General features: G+C 42.4%; 1 protein-coding gene across 1 annotated transcript in view; it reads right to left on the bottom strand.

Annotated features, from left to right (window-relative positions):
• Window positions 1–26,539, bottom strand: part of DNAH9 (dynein axonemal heavy chain 9) — a 213,293-nt gene that overhangs the window by 22,632 nt on the left and 164,122 nt on the right. Inside the window, exons 60-63 of the mRNA XM_074922361.1 lie at window positions 25,246–25,439; window positions 20,972–21,120; window positions 17,329–17,456; window positions 194–421 (exon numbers count right to left, since the gene is read on the bottom strand). Coding sequence (XP_074778462.1) covers window positions 194–421; window positions 17,329–17,456; window positions 20,972–21,120; window positions 25,246–25,439 — 699 coding nt within the window. The remainder of the gene's footprint in view (window positions 1–193; window positions 422–17,328; window positions 17,457–20,971; window positions 21,121–25,245; window positions 25,440–26,539) is intronic.

The following is a 26,539-nucleotide window of genomic DNA, read 5'->3' as shown; positions in this document are numbered from 1 at the left end:
AGAGATCTGTGCTCAGCTCCTGGAGAAGAGAGGAGGGGGTTGTTGGATCCAGAGATGACACGATGCAAAGGGACTCACACATCTGCTGCCTGGGAGCAACAATGCCCACAAATATCACACTCTACCTGGGGCTCCAGCAGCTCCCAGCAGAACTGCTGCCCAATTGCCGGCGTGAGCCCTGCTGCTCTCCTACCTGGTTGAAGTTGTCGAGGGCTTTGTGCAGGTTTGCATGCATCCCGGTTGGTGCCTCATTGGTGATTTTGATGGAGTTCTCCAGAATGCCCTGGGGAATGATGTGGCTGTCAGAGCAGGGTGCTGGCTCTGCACTTATGAAGACACGGAAATCCTGGTGGCTGCCCTCACTGTGCTGCTCCAGCTTCTTCTCCAGAGAACTCAGCCACTTGGCCACCAGGTGGATGTTCTGGCAGGGACAAAGGGGATAAGGTTTCATCAGTCTCGCCGGCACTGAGTAGGCACCGAGTCCATCACACCAATGAACGGAACCCACCAAGGCTACGCTCTAGAATTTGGCACCTGTCCCTGTAGTGTCTGTGTGCAATTCACAGCCCCAAATATCCAGTTACATCAAGTACAGTTTTAAATTCAAAATAAAACATCAGCAATGAAGCAAGCCACTGTTGGGTTGTTTGGGTTCTCGATGACAATACTCTCCTTCTTACTACAGAAATATATGGCTGATCAAGTAGAGTTATTTCCCCAGATCTGCCAAGCACAAATGAAAATGTTTGTTCATTTTTAACAGTGAGGACCTTCAATATCAGTTACTGGGGAAAAAAGTCAAGCAGGTGGATTTACGAGGACCTTTAACATAAATATTTATTTATACATGCAACTAATTAGACATATCTTCCAGAAAATTAAGCACTATTATGCAGAGATGATGAAATGAATGAAGACAAGCCTTAGTTTTTCAGCTAGAGTCCTATACAGTTTTGTAGTTTCCAGGCAAGAAAACAGCTTTTTTTTTTTTTTTTTTTTTTTTTAATATTAGGAATGGGGCACGTCACACACAGCAGGGATTTGTGGGCTAAAACTACCCTTATTTTAAAGTTAGATATGTAATCCAAGCTGACTGTGTTAACAGACTCTCTGGAAGGTGATTTATCCCATCCAAAAACAGGACAAGGAAGTTTCTAAACTTAAATTAAAAGCAGCCACCAAAAAGATAAACTGCTTGGAGATGGCAAGGAAGTTACATAAACGAAACATGTTAGAGGCTTAGAATAAATATACATCACCTATAAAAAGGACCAGAAAGGATCTCTTGTGGTTAAATATCAGAGTAAAGGAGACTATTAAGGTAAAATGACATTGTTCAGATAGCGGAAATTGTGTCTAAATGAGAAAAACAGAAAACGGCACAAAATCCAGTCATGGTAAGGCCAAAAAGTGTTTTAAGAAGCTGTATTCTGAAAATAATCAAAACTAATAATAAAGCCTTTTCCAGAAACCTAGCAGAAAGTCTATAAAACTAAAAGATGATCAAGATGTATAGGGAGTGCTCCAGAAAGGCAAGGGCACTACAAAACAGCTCACGTTTGCAGGAATATTCACTGCAGAGCTTGAGAAGGGTCTCACTGTTACAGCCTGTGTTACATGGTGGTATCACTCAAATGCTAAGACTGGAGACACCTCTAGAGGTCATCTATCTAAACCTTCTGCTCAAAGCACGGACAGCTAGAGCAGGTTGTTAAGTGTGTCCATTTGGGTTTTTGGATATCTCCAATGCTGAAGCCTCCACAACCTGTCTGGACAACCTGTGTCAGTGTTCAACCACCCTCATAGTAAAAAATAAAATAAAATAAAATAAAATAAAATAAAATAAAATAAAATAAAATAAAATAAAATAAAATAAAATAAAATAAAATAAAATAAAATATGTTTAAGGAAAATCTGTAGTTTGTGGCCACTGTCTCTTGCTCATTCACTGGACATCACTACAAAAAGTCTGGCTCCATCTTCTGTTCTCCGCCTGCCATGAGGTATTTAAACACACTGATAAACCCCTCTGAGCCATTGCTTTTTGAGGTTAAATAATCCCAGTGCTCTCAGCCTCTCCTCAGATGACAGATGCTCCAATTCCTTAATCATTGTAAAGACTCTTAAACTGAAACAGCAGATGAAGAGTTTTTCAGAAAAATTTATAAACTAATAATAACAATTTACTAGGACCAGATGGTATCCACCCCAAAGAAACTCAGATATGGAAGTGTTGAATTACTCCTCCCTCTGCACTAGGCAAACTGGCAGGGGCTCTAATAACCATGAATTAACACACAAACAGTTAGAGTTAGAGAAAAGCAGAAATCTAAAATTTCCAACCCATTTTAGATAGCTAATACAGGGATATCCAACTTTGAGCTTGTCACCATAATCTCCTTTTGCAGTTGCTAGAAAGGTGAGCGCTAGCAGGCAGCTCACCCCACTGGCTTCAGGCATCACCCTGGACACTGGAGGAGTTGCCTCCACAGGGCCACTTTATCTCCATGCTTGAATTTTCATCAGAATCAGCTATTTACTTTTCAGTTACCAGTATTAGTGCAGGTAAGAGGGAAGGTGTCACAGGCTACCAACCTGTTAAGACACAGAAAACTGGGGGTGGGAAACTACTGATGGAGTTTGAGCTGCCTACCATATTCAAAAACTACCTGAAAGAGCAAATGATTAGTGAGCTGACAGAGTTAGTCATAACACAAAGTAAATTCAAGTACTGAAAATAAAACCTGGTGGTAAACTGCAGAAGTATGCCATCATTCTAAGTGACTGGCAATGATATGGCAGAAGAAATTCTGTGTTGATAGATGCAAAGTAATGCACACAGAAAAACAACCCTAGCTATAGATATAAACAATGATGGGTTCAGAATTAGCTATTGCCACTGTGGGAAGAGATCTTGGAGTCCTTATGGTTATTTCCTGCAAATAACAGTTCAATGCTTAACAGTGTGAAAACAATCAAACATCAGCAGAGGCACAGAGAATGAAACTGCAAACGTTACTATGCCACTCCATTAATCCATGGCAGGCCTTCATCTTGGAAACTACAGCCAGTTCCCACTTCTCTATACCCAAAGGATATAGCTTCCACACAAGGAGACACTAAATTGATACTGACCCACCAATTTGGAGAGAGAGGAGATTGAGGAGGAGCAGGTGAGTGAAGAACAAGAACAAGAATGGAAAGATGAACAGAGCAGACTGCAAGTTTAGAAAGAGTAAGTGGAAGTACATTTTCATATGACACATAAGTAAACTGAATGTGTTGTCGCAGATTTTTGTGGAAGTTGAGAGAATCACAGAATGAAGCTGAGCTTAGACCCATGGAGAGAAACATCACTGCACACTTGCAGTGTTTATACGCCCTTTCCCTCAGATTCTGGATGTGCCTTCTCACAGGCAGGGAACTGGGCTGGTAGCGCTTTGGTCTGCTCCAGGAGGGTGCTTTTACAGACTGATGTCACGTAGGAACACAAGCTCCCTCATGAGAACACAGAAACCCTCTTCTGAGTTTTCTGTTGGGGGTTTCAGGTGCCTCTCATGAGCTGCTTACGGAGAGATTCGAGCCAGGACTGGAGAAGAGGATGAACAGTTGCAGAAAAGGAAAAGCAGAGGTCCTCTTGGGCATGGGCTGCCACAGACCATCAGCAGTACTTGCAAATGCTGGAGGGATGGGTCAGCACTCAGAGATGGACCAGGAGACAGGAAGGACCAGATGGTGATACATCTCTCCAGAGAAGCTGGGGTGCCTCAGGAGAGAAGAGACTAAAACCTCGGTCACATCCAGAAACAGCCCTCTTTGCACATCAGTGACTGATCTGACACACTGTCATGTCCTTCGCAAGTCCTGGGTGCAAAAATCAGTGTCACCTCTCACTTTTGTAGAGGAATCCTGGCAAGGACCAGTATGTTTACATTTGGTATCTCAACTATACTGGGTTTTGCCCTATTTATGTACATAGTTATCATGGTGAAGGCTGACTTCTAGATTCCTAACAGTGACAGCAATGCAAGCAGATCTGAGTCTTGGCTCTGTAAGTAATGTCATCCAGCCTCTACAAGCAGCTGGACTAGCAGGCAAGCTTAACTTCTTCAGAGAGTAACTCCTCTCTCCATTGTCACAAAGCAAGAGCTATAGTCTGTTCTTGGTTCTACAAGCACAATTTCAGTACAAGTTGCCTTCACAATGCCTTTATGCTTCTGGATCTCTACCAGTTTTTCAAGGGTACTGGATATGCGTATGTTTGAGCACAGAGGTCTGCAGCTGAATTATTCATCCCACTAGAGAGTCACGGAGAAGGCAGGTCACCTTATCCTAGAGCAGATGTGTGCAGTACATACGACGGATCACTCTGGTGAAAGTGTCCAGCTCTCCCCCTGGCCTCTCTGGCTTCAGAAGTATCAGAAAATAACACAGTAAGTGTGCAACTGAGTTTTCAAGGCTGACATCTTTCAAGAATGCACACTTAAATATTTCCATTTTCTCACCCTCTATGGGGCTGTGTACAAAGTGTACCCAGCACTCAGGAAAAACTCCTGTGCTTCTGTCTCCTTGCCCAAGACCTCTGTGTTTTAGATGTAAATAGCACATTCTCTGCTGCTTGGTAACTTCAATATTGCCCTCTTCTGCACAAGATCTTATGGGACTGTCTTGATGCCCTAAGTCAAATAAATTGTTAGATGACTCCTGCCAGATGTCAAGACTCCTTCTCTGAGATGGCAGCTGCTTCAGAAACATGAGTCAAGAGAATTACTGTTTGGGGAAGTCATGGACACCTTGCACCCTCCAGTCCTGTTGCTCCAAATCTGATTCACATGTCTGGGAACATTTCTTATTTAGAACAGCATAAATTCAGTCTTCTTCCCTGAAAGGATTTAGGGCTGTGCTCGTGTTACATGGATGAAATGGAGTTGAGGGGTGGGGGGATGCAAGGAGGAGAGCAAAGGAATCCTTTGCCTGAGCACAGGAATCATGTCTGGGAAAGTGTTGCTTTGTCGTAAACCATGAGCATGTGAAGAGAAGCAGAAAAAATCCAATTACATCTGACTGCTGATGCACCAGTGCTTGACTGATGCATTTAGGATTTCAAGAGATGACCTAATCCCCAGAGTCCAGGAAACAAACTCACTCTAAAAACACAAGCCCAGTAATAAAGTAGGAGTGGACTGAAACCTGTAACCAGTTTCAAATGGCTTTTTTTTTTTTTTTTTAGTAATATAGGGAAAGAGTTCAACAAAATACCAAAAGAAAAATTGTGCATTAAGTATCAGTTTAACCATAGACCACATACCTGACCTTAAGTATTTTCATCTTTAATTGGTAGTTTCTTCCTACATCTGATTTTGTGGTGTTAAATGGCTGAAAAATAATTGCTTTCACTTGTGCTGACATGACACCAATGATCATTATTTGTCAGTATCACTGCCTTCTAACAGCTGTCTTAGGGAATATTTCTAATTTAATGATAATTGAGTGTATTTATATACTATCCTTTTCTGATAGAAGGGATGTAAAAGTGGAATATATGCAGGGAAACATGGGTTGGTACTGAGAATTCATGACTTGATCAAATTAATATGTCTGCAAAAAATAGAGATGCTGTGGAGGGGATTCACATGTTTGAAGGAAACTTTGCAAATTAATTCTCAGCAGTCAGGTAAGACACCTTGACAGAACACGAATAATAACAACTTATGCAGTCATAACTGAATGATCTGTCAATTATCAATAACAACATAACACAGACAATGCTGCATTAACACCAACCACAGCTGAGCTACATGTTGACTGAAGAACCACCTCCTTTTGCTTGTTTTGAAACCTACTGATTTCATGGGTTACCTCTAGATCTCATTCAGGAGAAAGAGGGATAATCTAGTTTGTGCACTTTCCCTTGGCTCAGGGCTTTATGCACTCCCAATACCATCTCCCTAAGCCACACTGTACAGTTTACACTGCACCAGTTTTATGTCATCCTCATTCCATAAGACTCTCTGAAGACACATTTACCCAGGACACAGGAAGGTAATTCATTGCTTTATTACATTTTTTCTTAGCCAGATTTTGAAGTTTGTGAAAGAGCTGTTGTGCAAGGGTAAAAGAGAACTCACTAACAACTCTGTTTTTTCACAGCTCAACATCTAGGTCTGTGCTGTAGGCAGAGCTAGGCAACGGTCTCAAATTCATTACTTTGCTTTATGAATGAAGGGTGGGGGCCAAATCCTGCTAAAAAGAAGATGAAAAAGAAATCTGAAACATCTGCCTACGCACACCGACCATTACCATAGCAGCTTGCCCTGTGTTATTTCCCTGCTTTGCGTTACGAAGTGTAGGTGACTGAGAGCGGGAACTGGAGGATGAGGGGCAAGAGCTGGGCTAGGGTGCATGTGCAGGAACATGGGAACACCAGAGGCTTTTCTTTGGGAAGTCACTTCCCAGCACCCCACTGTGTTTGTACTTCACAAGGCAAAACATATATCACAGGACTCAAGTGTTGCTATGGTAACCATCAGAAATAGCACCACATATATATAAACCAGCACACACTCCTCAATGCGCTCCCTTTGCTGATAGCGACTGGAGATCCTTCACGTTTCTGAAAGTGGGTCTCTCCTTCATGTCTTACCACAAATAATCTCCCAGAGCAATAAGAATTAGCTGGTTTTACAAAGTCTCATTCTCTTGTGAGATGCTCTCAGAAAATAGTTAGTTTTTGCAGTAAATCTGAAATCCAGGCTTTACAGTCCAGAGACAGTCCAACACTCATTGCATCGTGTTGGGGTATAAGAAAGGACAGGGAGGGGGCACTGCAGAGAGTCCCTTCCCTTAGTCAAGCTTCCTGTCAATGGTAGTGTGAGGTTTCATCATGTGAGAAGATGCCACATGTACTGGAGCATAGCTCTAACCTTCCACAGGCAGCCCTGTGGTCATGGGAATCAGGACTACAGGACTCAGAGACCAAAATGGTGAGCACAGGCCCTACCACCAACACCTGCCCACACACCTAGGAGCCCAAGCTATTTCTGGGCAACAAGCTTGCTGTTGTTTCATGTGGAGAGAGGCAGCCTCAGAGCTCTGGGAGTACCAGAGAAGTTTTACCCTGTCTCAGGCACGTGCTTTCCCCTAGCGGAGGAATTACTACAGTCAATTTACCAAAGGTGCCCCACTTGGCAGGCAATGAGGGCTGCATCACATTGTCACTTACGTGCAGTGCTTGGATTTCAGCAGTAGCACCCTGAGGTTTTTTCAGACCTCACTCCATGGTCACACTTGACAAGGAAGAATACTTTTGATCCTTGCAGTCAGCACTATCTGAGCCCTCCCGGAAGCCCTTAACCCCCAGTGAGCCTCTCCACGGTCAGGGAGGAGGATTACAGCGCATAAGAGCAAGTGCAATTAATTAATTGAGGCTCACCTCTGAACACACTGTCTGTTCCTCCTGTGTTGCTGGGCCCTGTGAATTTCCCCATCCTCTTACTTGGGCTGGGCCAAGCTAAGTACATCTACATAAAGTGTCACTTCTCTGCTCACCACCTTAGTCAGTAGGCAATTACGAATATGATGGGACCACTCTGCCTTTTGGTGCACTAAAAACTACGCATCTATTCCTATCCTCTGTTTGTGTATGCGTCTCCTCCACAATTTGCAGTGTGATTTCACCAACACAGGCACAGAAGCAGCACTGGTCTAGCTATATAGATATTGGGAATGTTGAGTCAATTCAGTACCAGCATCAGAGGAGGCTTTATATCTCTATTAGTACTCAGGATCTTGTCTGGGCCACCACTGGCCCCATACTAAAGCTGTGCTGTAGCAACCTCACTGCTCTTAGGATTTGTATATCCTCACCTGCCACAGTCCCTCCTCCAAATGAGAACCTAAACTTTTTGTTAGAAACTCAACAAAAATAGGCTGTTCCATGACCCTTTCACTTGTCAATGTACACAGAAGGCAGATGGAAGTGGAGAAAGGGAAAAGACAACAAAACCCAAAGAGGGCTGCCCTGAAACCTCTACAGCACTTCCAGGATATCAGCAAGCATCTGATTGTTTTTAATACTTTTGGAAAGAAGTGCAATATATTTTGCATGTTCTTTTAGCACAGACATGGCTTAATGTTGATGATAGTAAATGAAATGTGCCTAAGACTATTCCTGGGCTAATTTGTTCACAATTGCCCCTTTCTAGTCTATTGACCTGTTTGATGCTCCAAAACATGACTGGTGATATGAGATTTCTATTGGGAATGATACTTGGTCTATCCTCACTCCCGAACTGTCAAGGAGAGAGCCAGACCTCTTTATCCAACAGCAGGAGCAGAACCTGTGCTGACAGTGAGATGGGACAGACAGCTGAGGTCCAGCCCCACAAATGTCTCCTGGCACTGTTTAACTGACAAGTACGGACACCGCCTCAGGATGATGACAGAGAGGAAGGAAAAATCCAGGTACAAAGATAAATACAAGAGAGTAAATGGGGACTGAACAAGTGAATAGAGGATGATGGGACGGTCTAATGAGAGGCTGGTAGGACCAAGGAGAAACAGAAGGTCAGCTGGACGCAGCAGTCCATTGTCAGACAGAAGAGGACATTCAGGGGAGAGACGATGGCAGGATATTGCCTCTTCTGAAGAGGTGCACTGAAACCATTTCTGAAATGGCAATTGCTAGTCTGAGTCTACCTTTGGCCTCTTCTTTCTTTTGATCAAATATGACAACAGAAAAACAAGTATCATGTGGATCCAATTGTATTTATACAGAATCTGACACAATTTAAGGCTTAGGAAGTCATTTGAGTTTGTCTTCCTCTCTTCTCCAACCAGTCCAGTGCTTCTTTCCTTGCTTGAGCCCCACAGTCCAGAGTTGAGATTTGAGAGTCCAAATGCAGCCATTAATGGTACGGGAAACTGCTGGGATTTGCAAGGCCAGAGAGAAAACTAGCATGAATTATAGAAAATCTGGACTGACCTGAACTCCCTAAAGTTTTAATGACAATGTTGGAGCTTATCTTATAAAATTTCACTTCATAAGATATAAAACTGTAAAGATGGGTAGTGATGAACAAGTGAAATACACAGCAAAGGACAACTGCTTAATTAATCTCAAGAAATGGAGGAAAATAAACTTTATTTTTAGGAGGACTCCACTACATTTGTTTTTTAACTCAAGATATGTCTGAGACAAAGGTTTCCAGAGCAGTTGCAAAACAAAACTGGGACTGCAGTAGTTACAAAGGTATTGAAAAATCAACAGAATCTTAATTCTATCCCACATCAATATTTGGATTGGTTGCTGGTCCGTAAGTGTATTTGCAATTGGAAAAACTTGAGAATGGTAGTTATGACATGAGGCAGGAAGGAAAGCAGCTGTCTGAAATCCAATACCATTCTCCATCAGAGTATTTGTCCAAAAATCATGAAGGAGAAATGGAGGTAGAATGGGTATTTCTCCTTTTATATATATCTAGGAATAAAGAGATGCTGTGGTTGGAAGGAAAATTAGTCTTTACTGAAGCAGAGGTTTAGTGCCAAATGCTTATGTGTGCCTTGAATGGACAATGTATCTCGTACAGGACAATATATCTCTTTTGCTTGTAGCTAGGACTAGTTGTGAAGTGCACAGAAAAAAGGCTCCATTATATTTATGATACAATAAGAAGGGCTCTGCCAATCTCTGAATCTCATAAAATTTTGCTCTAGGAGCTCAGTGTTACTCAATTTAGTACATGAACCTGACTCAGTGAAGCAACAACGTATGAAAATGGAAAGATGCTCAGGAATTAAATTAAGTTGATCACAAAGAAAGGGAAGTGACATTTTGGCTAATGGATGAAGACTACAATTAAATTTGGAATACTTAATGTCTGAACTTTTCCCTGCATCAGTTCATTCAGATGTGAGTCTGTAAATATGCAAACAAATTTCACTGTTTATTTGCCATTAGGCTGATAAACATCATTTGGTGATTGTTATGGTTACTGTCTTAGCAAAAACTTTCAAGTAGACCCAGAGAGGGAAACCAAGCGGACACAGTTTATGCTAGCTCACAGCTTAGTGTTCCCTGATGTGCAAAGCTCTTTCCTCCCTACACAAGGGAGACTACAAGTACCAGAGAAACCATATTCATGGCTAACTTGGAAGTGGGAAAGCAGAGATCACAGAATCACTGAGGTTGAAGACATGTCTGGGGATCATCTAGTCCTAACCCTCTGCTCAAAGCAGGGTGAGCAGAGCAGGTTGCCTAGGACCATGCTCAGCTGAGTTTTGGATATCTCCAAGGATGGAGACTCCACAAACAATCTGGGAAACTTCTGGTGTTTGACCACCCACACAGTAAAAAAGATTGTACTTACATTTAAATGGAATTTCCTGTACTTCAAGTTGTTCCCATTGCCCCTTGTCCTGTCACTAGGCACCACTGATAAGAGTCTAGTCTTTACTCCCTACCATAAAGTGTTGATGATCAGTAAGATCTCCACAGATAATATCTCTTACTGAGGCTGAGCGATCCTTAGCACTGGACCTGGCATGTTAGATGGGTCTCACCATGGCTGAGCAGAGTGAAGGATCACCTCCCTGACCTGTCAGCAATGTTCTTCCTAATGCAGCCCAGGACACTGGTGACCTCCTTTGCTGCAAGGGCACACCGCTGGCTCATGTTCAGCTTGTTGTGCACTGAGACTGTCAAGTCCTTTCCCTGCAAGGCTGCTTTCCAGGCAGCTGGTCCTGAGCGTACACTGCGTTATTCTTCCTCAGGTGCAGGACTTGACTTTTCTTTTCAGTTGATATCATGTAGTTCCTGACAGCCCAATTCTCCAGCCTGTCCGTGTCCCTCTGAATGACAGGATACACATCTAGTCTATCAAACATTTCTCAACACTTTTACCTTATCTGCAAACTTGCTGAGTTCTGCTAGAAACACTCAACTTCTGCAGCTTCCCTAACACATTCCTGTGTGGCACCATCTCTGCAGCTCTACTACAGTCCATGTCAACTAGAGCTGCTGTATTTCCTCTAAAAATGCAGTCACCTTCACAGCGCAAAGTATCAAATAGACCTAATCCATATTTACCAAATTCTTATTCCATTTGATACATTTACCTACAATTCTTTACTTATATTGTCCTCCGAGTTTGTTTGGAAATTTTGCATACTGTTGAGTTCAGGTTAATTCATTTGCTCCAATGATTTCCCACTCTTTTAAATACAGATGTTAAAGAATCTGTTAATTGCTAGTCAGACGACACCTTGTGATTTGACAGATTCATCACAACACTTGCAGGTTCTACTAGCAGAGTTTTAATATTCTGGGATAGAGATTATCTGGCCTTCTGAGTTGAGCACATCATGCACTTTGATCTGATTTTCCTCCTATTTTTAATAAATCTTGTTTTCGAGAAAAGTTCGTTTGTGTGGGTGTTTCAAACAGCCAGCCCTCAAGTACAGGATGTCTTTCAACCTTGGAAGAGAGCCAGCACCAAGACTGTCACAGCCAAAATATTCCAGGAAGAGACCAGGGAATCACAATGAGCAACTTGGGAAAATGCTGTTACTGGAATAGCACGGCCCTGTCTGCTGAGCCTGCTGGCAGCAGGATTCATCTTCCAGCACAGCTGCACAATGGGAGGTGAGAGATTATTCAACTATGTGTGTGGGTTTTCACACAAGGTGGAAAGATCTTCATCATAGGAAGCTTCCATCCAATGTTGGCTGCAGAGGGCAGAGCCCTGCTGCACCCTCAGACCATCTCCCAGCTGTAGCACCCAGCTGCTTCCTACCTCCAAGGCTACAGAATTTGCCACGAGTAACAAACTAGCAATTAGTTCTGTCTCCACTTCAAAATTGAATGCTACCCTTTCAAGTGAACAGAAGGCTATGGAGAGGAAGGTGATGTCTGCATGAAAATTTGTGTGCAACACCAAGCTCCTACAGCTCTGTGTTCCCCTGCCATCCTGCTGTAGGATAACGCCCTAGTTCAGACAACTTCTCAATCAATCCATCCCCAAAGAGACAGCTGGGGAGGTAGGCAACGCAGAGGAACCAACAGAAGGCCCAAGAGGTGACGGCTGTCCACCTGCAGAGCCTCGATGGGCTTTGCTGCAGCACTGACACGCTGGCTTCACATGGCACTGTGACTGAGTTGGGATCCGCACAGATCGAGTTTCTATCGGGGGACATACTGCTGCAGCTGCTGGGCACCCCTTACATATTTCTGAGGAACCCAGGAGAGAGAGCAGGTTTTAAATAAATGCTCGACCCAACTGCCAAATTTTCTTCTGCTTGAATGTTCCTTTTGTGCAATGCCCAGGACCTCCAGATTTCTACACTTAAACTGCTGGAGGTGCTCCTTGTGAGGACCCCAGTGCTGTGCTCTGCCCATCCGCCTCTCAGAAAAGTGCCCGTGTGAATCTACAGGTCAGGAAGTGCTTTTCATTCCCTGCCAGAGATGGTTGTTCTCTTCCAAATGCCATACCACAAGTCTTTGTGAAACAAGTTGCTTTCCATCAGCCAAATACTCAAATGTAACTCCATCTCACATCTTGAAAAAAAAAAATAAAAATTGTTTACTCAGGGTAAAAGGAATATATAGCATTTGAAAACTCTTAAAAATGAAATCTGTTTGCTGATTTAATGACCAGAGTATCCCACAGCTTGTGACTTGACAGAACCTGCATTTCTTCCAACTTTATCAATGAGAATACAAAAACTATTAAATTTTTTCTTCTGACCTAAGAGAAACATTAAGGTGGCGGGGGATATGTGCATTTATTTCTATTTGCATTTTTTCTGATGTTTTTTGTGGATTTTCAGAGTGCCAAAGCAGCAGGATTGCTTATTTGACAAAACCTGCTATAAAAGAAACTTCTGGTTCTTTTCTTTGTCTCAATTTCTTTCTCATGGAAATGAAGACCATTTGAACAGGCTGTTGCCTGCTGGGGACCAGCAGAGAGCTATGGCCCATGTAGAGCACAATAAAGCTGGCCAAGATGTTTCTGGCACATCTTTCCTTAGGCAGATGTCAATTTGTCAAAGCTGAAACCTACATGCCAAGGACTGGCTTTTGTAACTTCCTTTTTTTTTTCCTGTTTCCTTTTTCTTCTCTTTAAGACATTCTGGAATAGTCAAACACTCTGCACTGATATTTGCAGCTGGTTTCTCCACAAAAAAACAAACAAACAAACAAAAAAAAAAAAAAAACCAACACGTTTTGCTAAGAAGTGGAAATTAATGAAGGCAAAAATAAAGATTCAAAAAATAAAAATGAAAAAGCACCAAAATACAACACTGGCTGGTGCAGAAGAGAGAAACTGGTCATGTGGGAACTGTGATTCCTGGAGACATTTTGTGCACCTGACTCCCATTCAGAGACTTAAACACTTTCAGGAGTGGGGTCAGTCAGCAGCCATACACCTTCCTCAGGCTCCCTCGCACGCCTCAGCCTCCCATACTGTTGCTACAGACATGACTGCTGCCCCCCTGTCTGAATACAGACTGCTCTTGCAGCTTCAGCAGCCACTTTTTCTGGTGTTTCTATCTTGTAATGATCAATCCATGTGCTAACCAGGTATGGTATAGCAGCTTCACATGCCCTATGGTCAGATCTATCAGATAACATGGTGCTGAGTGTCACCAAAAGAGTAAGCCTGATCTGACCTGCTCTGTAAACTGCATTACAGCTACCCCCGTTTGTGCAGCCTTTTACTTAAATCTTCTACTACAGACTAAAGACAACACCATTACAAAAAGGGCTTACCTAAAAGGCAGCAAAAAGGGTCTTGAGAAAAATGTGATTTTGTGATAATATAAAAATCTAAATCTATGTAAATCTTTCTTCAGTCTTTTAAGATGATGTTTCATTGTTGCCCTATCTCTGCAGCAGACCCCTTTCCCACCAGTTGTTACTAACACTTCAAACTACGTTTACAGATGACATCGGAAGATAAATGCCAAGTGGTTAGATGGTGCACCCACCTAAAGTGAAAGTATCAGATCCAAATTCCGTGCCCTTATTACAGCCAGAAAAATCTGGGTTAAACCCCCCCAAACCTATGAACTGTTTCTAAGGAGACCCAGAGACTGAATCTGACATCAAATAGATTCTTGTGGAGCTCAAAGCTCAGCCTCACATCTTCCATGCCAACAACTTAGAAAAGAGCACCTGCTGGGCTTGTGTTGGTGTTTGTCCATGCAGCCCTCAAGTACCAAGTTCTCCTTCAGACTCATGCACTTTTGCCATAGGGGGCTCTTATTTTGCAGTTGGACCATCGGTAGAGAATAATGTTATCTGTGGACTTCATTCCCTCATCATCTTTGTCATCAAATAGTACAAATGTGGGTACTGTGATGGCAAGGGGTAGGAGCTCAGCAAAGCTGAAGCTACAGGACAGGTACAACACCGATGCTAGAGGAGCAAGAAGTTGCACTGGGCAGGCTCTGCCAGTGTTAGAGTGATTTTTCTTTCCATGGGAATGAATGATTGGGTGGGTTTTTGCTGTTCTCTCTTATAAAATTAGTCATTCGTTAAAATCTACATTTTCAGAGTGAGTTGAAAAACTTTCAAGTTTCCAGGGGAGACATAGATTCTGTTGTTTAGTTTGCCTCCTACGATGTCAGAAGGCAACACTGGCTGGTCAATACAACTGAGAAGTAATTGGTCCCAGGACAGCAGCCCTTCCCAACACAACAGTGATCCTGTTCCTGTAATCTGATAAGGACTTCCCAACTGTTTCAATATCTCTTAACAATCAATTCCCACAAACCTAATTCCCCAACTCACTATTGCTCAGCATACTTGACTATCATTACTTCTGATTCCAGTCAAGGACCAGTAATGAACTATAAGCATAAAAGCCACCTAGGTGATCATATCAAGGATTTGTCTTGGAGAACATGTGTATGAGTTCATATCAGACAGAAAATTTAGTGGATGGAAGGTGGATAGCGAAATACAGAAGTGAAGCTAAGGGTTGCTTTTTGACTGCTCAAAAGCAAATGTGAAGCCTGAGTATAACTGTCCTGTAGGTGGGATACAGCCTCCAAACACTGAGTTTGATTGACCTGGGTAAAAGTACCCTGACTGCCTCTTGAGATCTGCTCTGTCCTCTCTTTTATTATTAATGCAACAATCCACACATCCTGAGACACTGTAAACTGAGTGGTCTGTGATATTCTAGAGCCTGTTCAACTCATCTACAAACACTCCTGAAACTGTTTGCAAGGTATTTATCATCAAAAGCCTTGCAGAAAAGATCTTGCCAAAGAAGCTACCATATGGTAAATATTTCCTACAATCCACCTATGACTGAAAAGACAGGAGAATCCTTTGTGGGACTGGGAGTCTTATCCACTGACTCGTGCTGTGGTGAGTCTAGATACTGATTTTACCACTCTCTGGAGAGGTCTTGTGAAAATGGTTTGCTGAACCTTGTAAACAATAGCTTGTCTAGAAGGTGATTTCATTTCAGGTAGATGTCTGCTGACCATAAAAGAGTTTTGTTTGACTAGGGGAGTCTTGTCTGTCATTGTAGGGGACCCATGTCTAGCCAGCCCCTCAGGCTGCTTTCTCTCTTCCTCATTTTACATGAAGCTCCAGCCCTTAGAAGGAGATGGAAACACAACATGAGATACAGAGGCAGGTTCTGGAGCTTGGCCAATCTGGGTGACAATTAAGCTCCATTGCTTTGTTGTCACTCCACGTGCCTGAGACACCAAACACAGAAACGGTACTGCCTGCCTCAAACACCTGCTGGACATTTCCAAGTCTGTTCCAAGAGAAAAGTGCCATCAAGGAATAACTGCAGGTCCTAATGGGGCCCTCTCTGCCTGGATTGCTCAGAAGGTCTACGACTAAAAACTGAGGATGAAAGAGTTCTGATCTCTGTGCTGAATCAGGCTTGAATATGTTACTTTATTCCAAACCAAGCACAACACAGAGGTTAAATATTTACACGCACAAAATTTTATCAGTTTTGTGACTACACCAGAGAAAATCCCAGATGACTGACTGTCCCTGAAGAGACCCAACACTGGCACCAGGCCACTGCTCTGACCACTGAGTTTGCCCCACACAGTTTGCATCAAAACCTACCAGCAGCCAGCTGAATTAAGCTCCTCTCTAAGCTCATGGGGGAGAGAACTGGTCTGCTCTGTGCCACCCAAGATAGTCACACTTGGCAGGTGTTGCTGGAAAACCAGTTAGCCCAACCATCAAAATCAACTTTCATATAAATCTAATTTCTGCAGCTTTTCTGATTTAACCTTCAGTGTCTGCTGAGACCTTTTACTGATTGCTCTGACCACCAGAGAAGATGTGAATGGATGAAATAAAAATACTCCAGGCCCACAGCACTCATCTGCTAGCACTGAAGCAACTGACATGGAGGTTGACATTGCTAACAGGTCCTTTACAGGATCTAATCACCATTGCAGAAAAGAAGAACCCTTGCATTACTGAAAATAAGTCTCAAAAAGCTGCATATTTTCTCTTTCACCATCTCAAAGGCAGATGCCAGTATTCCAGTAATCTGTAATAAAACCTCTTGAAAAGTCCAGCATTGTCTACCTTAGACAGTAGCAAAAATGAAGTTCAAAATATTAATCGATATTTAATTTAAAACCAAAATCAGGCCTATAGTGTCAGATCGGGACTCAAAGCTTTGTCTTAATCTAATTTTATCCAAACAATTAAAGGATAATAAATATTTATAAAATCCACATCAAGGAAATCAGAGGGGTTCCCAATACCTGCAATGAGAGCTGCCATCACTGACTGCAAAACCCCAGCACTCACTGAATAAGTGACTCCGGAGAGCACTTGACGAATTCAGTGCTCCCTTTGCACCCTAAAGGGCTCTGAAACATTTTGCCAAGTTGTGATAAGAATTTCAAACATTTACCTGGTTTGGTATGCATAAAGGAACTGGCACTACTGCAGATAGCCTCTGCCTTTCATACAGTGGGTGCATGTTCTCAAGGCTCATTTAAATACATGGAAAGTTTTGAGTGGTAGTAAGAGAATTAGTCTATCTGCTCTTAAGAACAAAGCTCTTTATTCATTAAGCAAATAAAAGTACAGGAAATTGTAGCACAATATTCCTTCAGAGGACTCTCTACAGCCACAGACCCTACAGAAGGCTCAAAAGAGCAAGAAAAGCCAAATGACAACGCCCAATAGTTAGATGGCGGCTGCTTTGGACACACAGATGACATCTTGTCCCACTTCCCACCAGATAACAATGGCCGACTGCCCTCGCCAAGATGATCAGCATCAGGTAACCTGGGAGAACAGCAGGCATCTTTCCAAAGACACTGTACCTGGAGTATGACCCAGTGACCCTCCTTTGCAGCCAGATCTAGAGCTTGTTCAGCAACCACCTCTTGACCTTGTCCAAGGGAAACATTGTGGAAATTCCTATTGTTAAATGTATAACCAAGTTTCTTCCCTAAAAGAAAGAAAAAAGAGCGATGTTCAGCACTTTTACCTGGAACAGCACGCGGCACAGCTGAGCTCACACAGCAGCACTGAGGCAGAGTTCAGTCTTATCAAAAATCCTCACAGAAGAGCTATCACACTTCTCATAATAGTTATCTTGTCTCTCCCACACTCCCTGCCAAAGCCCTGAAAACAGCAGTGAGTTCTTCCAAACTACTTTTAATTACAGAGCGGCATCAACACAAAGGTACATTATTACAAAGTGCCTCTTGTTTAAAGAACATTATTCCCCTGCAACCTTGTGTAAAAACATATTTTACAGTGATAGGAAATTAAAATAATTTCCTTCTGATTAAACAGGCTTTGAACAAGACTTCGTTTGGTGGAAATGCACCCTGCAATGCGTGCTAGAACCAGCAGTACGGTTAGGAACCCGTTCAGTTTTGAGAAGGCAGCTGAAATGAAATCTGTGTGAGCTTCCTGTGGCCTTGACCAAGGCGTCCCAGGTTTCTTGGATCTAAAGATCAGTCAGCCCTCCAGATTCCTCATGGACCATCATGGCTTCGCAGGTGTGGAGTTGCCTCTGGGTGCACCACAATGCGTGTAGGAAGGCCCCAGTCAGTGGACTGCAGCAGAGCCCATGGAATGGGTGCTCCAGGAGCCACTGCAGGCCACCTCCTACCGTCCCTTCTACATCCTTCTCTGCACAGTGCAGGGTGGGAACCCCACAACCCATGTCATTTACTACCTTGCTCTGGAGGAAGGATGGCAGCTATTTACTGTTTCTTCATTTATTTGTGATACTCCTTGGACTCCCCTGATTTCTCTGTAACATCCCAGTGCCTCAGATCCTTTAAGTGATCATGGCTAAAGATCTCCTGTTTAGTTTTCAGAATGTGTCTGTCATCTGAAGATGGAGGACACCACTTGCTCCTCATCTCACAGGAGAAGCAACTGCCTGGAGCAAGCTATCTCTGCTGTGTGGTCCTCAGAAGATAAGCACCAATTTGTGCTGCTGGAAGGAAGCAGCCCGACAACCAAGCACACTGCCTCCACGCAGCAGAGTAGGATGCATTCAGCTTAGCCTGGGAGTCAGTACACATGTCCCCACATGCTGATCCCTTGGGATTGCCTACACTTACCTCTGCATGCAGATTTGCCTTCACGTAGATGGTGCACCCTTAATTCCTGATTTTTGCTAAAAGCAGGCAAGTTTTATAGTAAAACAAGGAAAAGATTTCTCTTGCAAGACTTAGGATTCATCTCTTGGTACAAGACTGGAAACAGACAGCCAAAGTAAAACAAACATCCAGACTCTTCCAGTTGCTTGAGCTCTCTGCTTAGCCTTACTACAGCAATCCCCTGGGATACAGCTCTCCTCATATCTGAGAGTTTTCAGTTCTTTTTTTTCACCATCTCTGGTGGCTGCAACCTTTGAGAGCTCTTAATCTCCTCCTCTGCCTTCAGAACCCCCCCTCTCAAGAAGGGATGCAGCAAATTTACAGAAGACAGGGAGCTACCCCAAACCATGTGATTAATAATAAAATTAATATCAGTTGTTATTTCCACTTCACAGATAGGAACAAGACTGCAGAGGAATACACAGTGAGTCTGCTCTGGCTGCCTCACCAAAGCTGATGCCAGCCTTCCTCCTTGCTTGCTGGCTTGGAGAGGAGAGAGGATGGTTCAGTCAGGCTGCCCCAGTGAGGTGGGGAAGCTTTCTGAGCCCAACAGTGTTTGCTGGGAAGACCCTGCCCCATGTTGCCAAGAAAAGGTCCCATAATGGGCAGCATCTGGAAGAAGTTATCTTCCATTCACAAAAATTATCTAGCCAGACTTGCACTTTAATAAAACCTAATAGAGGGCAGAGAAAATATTGAATAATGAATCCAATCCAGACCCCAGCAAGACAGGCTTTAAGGCTAATGCAGCTGCCCTGAAACAGTGGGTTTATTTAATTAGAATTTTTTCACTTTTACTTGCTGTAACTTTTCTGGCTGACTAACCCCAGGTGCTCAACTACACTCATCTTTACAATTCCAATTAAAACATTCATGGTTGGATTTTAGTGCTTCATTTCCCATACAAGAAAATAACATAGTGAGAGACAGGATCACTGATGCAGCTCCAAAGGGAAGCCAGGCACATGACAGGACCTTCCTCAGGAGGATCCGCTGCAATTCCCAGTAATGAGATTGAGTATCATGGCAGAAAGAGCATGAAACTCAATGTAAAGCCCAGGAACTCCCCATGACTGACAATGGTGATCTGGTCTGTGGCTCAGGCTGCACTGGGCTTTAACACCTCTGAAAACTGCTTTTGGGAATGTGGGTAAAGACTAACTCAAATATTATTTTGGGATGTCTCAGAAGATGCATCATAGAGAGAAAAAGAAATCCACAGGTCAGCGTTTTTTCAGCACTCGCCTAGATGATGGATTAGTTCAGTGTTACCGATTTCTCTGCTGGGGCTGCTAGCCTGCCTATGTTTAGTCTGGAGACTAGACCTGCCTGGTAAAAGCCAGCCAGCATCTCTAGTATTGCAGTCTGATATGTAATTCGTACAGTTTAAATATACTATACTCCACACTGCTGGGAACATTGGGGCTTGACCACAAGTCATGGTCTTGGAGATATGTGAGCACGTTGCTGGAGAAGGAAAAAAGATATCTGATGAGCAGAACAGCAATGTGAAGCAGCCCTAAAGAAGTACCCAAAGGCATCTGACCCCTCTACTCCAGAGATGGAACCCCTCTAAGAGTCTTGAAAGAAGTGACCGCAGTTACCTCTGTTCAACAGTCAGAAGTGATCCCATTTCCAGACGTATTGTAATTGCCATGTTCAGGCTGAAAATGGTAGTTTTTCCACAGTGGATCTGAGACCCAGAGCAAATTCTGCACATTGGCAGCTTTTAGAGTACAGGCTCTGACTACAGTAGTTGGTGCACAATGGAAATCACTGCCTTCTCAAACAAGGCACCTTAAAGAAGCCCCTTCAACTTTGAAGCCAGCCAACAGCACTACATCTGACCATCCACACCAAATCCAACTCAGGAAGGAATAGATTAAAAACTGGAAACTCTGACACTAATCAGCAGACTGTTAGAGCAGGCTGTTGCTTTTTAGGTATCATAGAATCATAGAGCACCAGCTTGGGAGAGACCTCAAGGATCATCTGGTCCAATATTTCTTGGCAAAAAGCAAGCTATCTGACAGCATATTAGATATCTCTGACATAAATTATAGGTTGTGTACAAGACCAACTCAGAAATCATTGCAGTGTGAACCACATCGGGAATCCAGGCAATGCAGGAAAGAGACAAGTTTAATTTAAACTTCAGATGAAAATCAAAAAACCTCTAAGAAAAAAAAAAGAAAAGAAAAGGTAATCACATCTTTTCACAAGTATCTATTTTTAACAGATTACTCCATTATCTACAAAGAGTTGAAATAAAAAAAACAAAAACACAAACCAGAACAAGAATATCATGCCAAGATAATTATGCCTAGAGACATGATTTATTTACCATGTTTCTCCACATCCTTCAGTGGGTCGACTCCTGGGGACAGGATAAAAAAAATTGGGGTTGAAGGTCCTGATTCCTCAAAGGTTGTTGCAAAATCCAGGGATCTCCCTATGACATATTTACTGCCAAGCTTTTCTTCTATAAAATCTCTGCCAGAAAGAAAAAAGTTTTGCCAGTTACTATTGATCAGAAAAGACAGATTCCCCTGCAAATAATCAGTTAATTAGTTTTGATTTTGCTGATTCAAACAAAATGGAAACTAAATGAAAAAAATGTGCATGAAATAATTTTAAAGGGGATCTGCAGGATGGGCTTCTGGAATTATCACTCTGTAGCACTTTTTACACAGGTGAAATGACACATGGTGTACCAGTATCTGACAAACAAAAGGAAGCGAGAAAGGAAAAAAATTGGAACATACCAATCCAATGCTGTATTCATAAGTTCAGTACAAGTACTGGCTTGATTCTAAGAAAGGTACCTCAGGAGAGAAGACATAAGTTAACGTAGAGAAAACTGCCATGTACTTTGTAATCCATACAGCCTTTGAGAGGAAACAGCACTCCTTTAGATTTATCACCAAGTGTCACAAAAAGTAAAGATGATTTACAAAATTACTTTGTTCTGGAAAGATAAAAGGGAAGAGCTCTAAGAATATCTAGCATGTGTAGCTTAGCCTCTGCATAAGAGTCACAAGTTAAAATACAACTGAACGAACAAGAAAAAATTCAGCTCCACAGCAGCTGCCTGAATACAATACAGCGCATGGAGAACATCCAGGCTAGATTTCCTCAGGGTGAGCTTCCAGAATCACTGCTTTAGAAAAAGAGGATACAGCGAACATTGATTCAAAGGTAGGAATGTTATAACTCCAGGAATGAGAAGTTACTCTTCTAGAATAGATGCATGATTCAGGCCTTTTGAAAACCTCAGTGCCACGGGGAAGAAAAGCATCGGTCAGTTTTCACCTGGTAGATGATACCAGAATAAGGCAGTCAAATTCTTTCCTAAGAGAGGTGAGAGTCTCCTTCAAGGACTAGTGAAAGGCTGTTGGATTAGAAATTCCTAAGGGATTGCAAAAGAAAAAGCTTCGACTTTGTTTGGTACCTCTTTCAAGTAGATTTTTCTGTTCTGGGTCAAGATGTGCTAAAGAGCTGCTGGCAAGCTTCAGTCCTTCAAATACAAGGTCACAATATTCTTGTTTTACATCAGGTCTCAGCTCTGTGAAATGATGCCTTGGAGATTCAGAAACACAATTAATGTGACTTGGAGACTTTGAAATGGACCGCACGTGCAGGAAAGGAAGGCCTGCCCTCAGAGACAGGACTGGAAGAGTGCCTGCACTTGGTGTCTTTAAAATAAGGTATTCATAGGGGTGGTTCGCAGTAATAAGGGGTAGGATTTGAAAAATGGTGTCAGAACAAAAAGCAAAAAGTGCAAGACAAGTGGTGGGTTTACAGCTTTTCTAGATTATGTGGGGTCACATCTGCCTAAGATCCTTTATCTTGAGAGTCCATATAAGTGTCATAAACATGGCTGGGGTTGTGCCAGCTACCAGAGTCCTTAGTCCTTGTGCATTGTTTCCAAAGTCTATGCCTCAAGGTAGAAGTACCAATGCTTTTGGAAGGACTTGGCATGATCAAGTTATACCTTGCTAGTAGTTGCTGGACTGACCTGACCTCATTGTGGAGGTGGAAGCATGGGTGCACAAGCTGTTGCAAGAAGCTCCTTGGTGATGTTCTTCTGTAAGACCGAAGGATGAAATAAGCATTTACACTGGAAAATCCCTCCTGAAGAAATTACGGTTCTTGGTGATGGACAACCGAGCCTTGCCCCCACCTAAGCTCTAAGGAGTGAGTCAGGGTAAGAGTGGTTTCTCTTGATGGCTTCTTAGGCCTAGGGATTAGAACAGCCTGTGCAAATACCCCCATGGATCTGTTGAAGAGTGGCTGAAAAACCTAACTTCCTAGCTAGCTTCCTAGACCATCTTCATGGAGCTGGCACATATGACATGGAACATAAAGGGTCTTGCATCTTTCTGAATAGCAACTGGAAATGTGGTAGGGATATTCTAGGGCATCTAAAATGCCCCTACACACCTGTGTTTAGGCTTGTTACTCCTTGACTCCTAAAAATGCACTCAAGTACTTGTCAAGACTCTCAGAGAGACAAGAAGGTTAGCACTGGTCATAATATCCATTGATAATATTAGCAGATTTAACTGATATACAGAAGGAAGAGATCTACACATTGAGAACTGCAAACAACCTGTAGGATCCAACAACATCGCACATATCTAAAACTTGATGAATTTATTAACACGCACATGATCTTGAAACACTACTAGCTAAAGTAGGGTTGTGGAGGCTGAAGTCCTCATGGTCAGAATACGCAGCTACCCAGTGCTCTACAAGATCCCCTACCTTCTGAAGGGTCACAGACACAATATAACTTTGACAGTGCTTAGGAAAACAAGACATCAGATGACCATTAGCCTTCTGTGTGGTGGCTATCGGGAATGCTGACTGAATTAAGCTCAATCAAAAGATTATTTTTCCTCCTACATCAGAGTCCTAGACTTCACTGACTGACACAAGAAAGACAGATGAACCGACTCATGTATTTTCCAGACAGGTGGATCTCTCAGGAAAAGCAAATTTCTTCACTAAGGGAACAGCATCTGTCTTAGCCAGACTGATGGCTGAAGAAATGTTTGAGGAGTATGGTAGTATCAAGGAGGAACCAGGAGGTTGAACACAATTTGACTGTCATTGTTACCACTAGTAATTTCACATTTGCTTTTGGGGTATGAGATTTCCCTAAACAAAAGCTATTCTTAAGCCTTTTGTGCCTAGTGTCTGACTATCCCATATTTCAAGAATTTTAGTCAAAAATATCTATAAAGTCTTGGGGAAGCCACTGTGAAATGTTGCTGTTTGTACATATCTAGAGGTAGGTTAGAATGTAGACAAAAAAAAAAACAACAAACAAACCCAAAAACCAAACAAAAAAAAACCCCAACACATTTACTCTTGTGCAAATGGAAAATTTTGACATGCCCAGACCCTAAAAACACACAGCCAAGCTTTTGAACTTGGATTTCCTTACCTTTTCATACAAGAAAATTATGAAAGGTGTTGAAAAGTTATATTCTAGTTATTTTTGAGCTATGTGAGTACCACCATTTTGATTGAAAGAAATGAATTAAACTTGCTTAAATGAAATATAAGCTTAAAAGTTCAGAAAGACAAGAACTTATTTTACTCAAACTAAACAATAACAGGAAAACCAATGTTTTCATCTGAGAGAACACATGGAGAATCTAGCCCTAAAACAGTAAGAAATTAAAAAGAAGATGGTTTAGAATGGTATGATTATGATAAATTATAGTATTTAATTTAATAAAACATAAAACCATGGACCATAGGGAGACTTCACTCAGTCTTTCCTGCATTTTTCTGTGAATTTTAAAGCACAAACAGAAAACTAGTTCATACACTGAGTAACACAATCTGCTACATTCACTCATATACACGCACATGCCAGATGGTGGAGCAATATAAACTATTTGAGAGGCAGCAGCATGAGAGACATTGCAGAAATGTCAAATCATAGACTACTAGGACAGAGAAGGAAGAAAACAAGTCCTAATGGAGTGAAAGACCTTTAGTTTCTCCTGGAAGAAGCATATTGCTTTTGCATACCTTCACAAAGTTTAGACTCGCCTAGATAACTTTAGTACATAATTTACAACTACAACTTTCAGAACTAGCATCAGATAAATTTTGCATTTTACAAAAAACCCCACCTCTTTAAGACTTTCCTTCTAAACTTTATTCCTGTGCCTAGGGAAGAGCCATAAAGGATCAAAGGATCTAGTAACTAAAGTTGACCTTAATGAACTCTAGAAGTTGTACTGATCGTTAAAAGACCCTAGCAGATGTATAACACCTGTATGATGATGTTCATATCTGACATGGCGCGTCTGCTCCTCACCCAGTGCTAGTTATATTGCTTCATCACTATTGGTGATATTGGGGTTTTATTTCCCTAAGCAAGAAATTCCAATTAAATTAAATGTGTTGACTCTCTTGCAAAGTTCAGAGATGACTCATTCAGCAGACTGCTTTACAGGAAACCATTTTGCAGAACTCGCATTCTATAATAAATAAATATAAACATATTCCTGAATTACTCCTGTTCCCTAGAAAACACAGAGCCAATGTTGTCTGCTGAGCAAGAACACTACAGAGATAGTAAAGAAGTATCCCTACCTGACAGCGTAGGTCATGCGATCAGGTCGGATGGCTCTCATTATGCACAGGCGCTGCAGAGCTGACTTGTTCTTCCATTCCTGAGGGAACTTCTCTTTTTCAGGACACTCAGATTCAACAAATTTCTTCCACCGTTTTGCAGACCCCTCAATATCCCGATCCAGGTTTCTAAATTCCTCCATGGATGAGAGAGCCTAGAAAAATTCAAGGAAGGTCTTCAGAAGAATAATCCTTCATGCCTCTGAACAGATTTTCTAACACTACTGACTGCTCATGTTTTTCTCCACCAGATGGGTCATAGCTGGGGCCTGGGAAACACAACCAGAAACCCACCAGGATCAGACTTTGTCCATTCTCCTTTCCCCAGCTCTGTTGTCAGCACACTGTCACAGGAACAGGGGTCAACATGGCCCATTTCCAAGTAAGCATGACTGAGGATAGTTTCATACTTGTGGAAGGTCTTCTGAACTGAAATGTGTCTCAAGGCTCCCCACAGAACATCAGCTCTAAACTCATGCTGTACCTATCACAGCCTTCCCTGATGCTCTCACCCACATCACTGCAATGCCCTTTCCCAGCCAGTGAAGCCAAACATGGCATCCAGGCCTTCTCCCCTGCAGCACAGTTGCTGAGACATGGGAGTCTGGAAGAAACAATACAGGAAAGGATGAAAGAATTTGGCATCATCCACAAAACAGTTCTCGATAACCAAAAGCGAGAAGAAATCTGCTCTCCTATTTAGAAACCAGAACTGAAAAATCTCAGGTGACAAGCGCTTGCTACTGTCAGTTATCCAAGAAATGCCTGATTTGGAGAGGAGCTGGAAATTCTGAGCCCATGTCTGACAGGAGAGCACGTTGCTTGCATTCCCATGAGCTGCAAGTCTGCAAACAGTCTCCTTACTGCTTCAACAGACACAAAGAGAATTGTGTATCAAAAATCACAACAACTGATGGAAAAATGTGCTTTTGTATCCAGGATGCTCAGTATCCAAAGCTAAACAGACACTCAGGCATGCCATGCTCACAAAAACTGTTTTTTTTAAGGGATTTCACAGTTGTAGTATTCATTATCTTCATCTTTATACACATGCCGTTATTCTTCTCTCCCTATTCCACCATGCACACACCTCGCTATCTGCTTAGTCTGGTGCACACACTCTGAAACCTCAACACTGAGACTTCACCATGCGGTCATGGTGACCACAGATCCAAATAAACATAGTGCAAACTGTAGATGGGTGGGTGCTTTCTTTGTACAAGCATTCATACCCTTCTGTGCCATTGTAAAATTC

This window comes from Athene noctua, chromosome 18, assembly GCF_965140245.1.
Source record: "Athene noctua chromosome 18, bAthNoc1.hap1.1, whole genome shotgun sequence".
NCBI classification, from domain to species: Eukaryota; Metazoa; Chordata; class Aves; order Strigiformes; family Strigidae; genus Athene; species Athene noctua.
The sequence above is the reverse complement of the archived record's forward strand: the minus strand, read 5'-3'. Positions and strand labels throughout refer to the sequence as shown.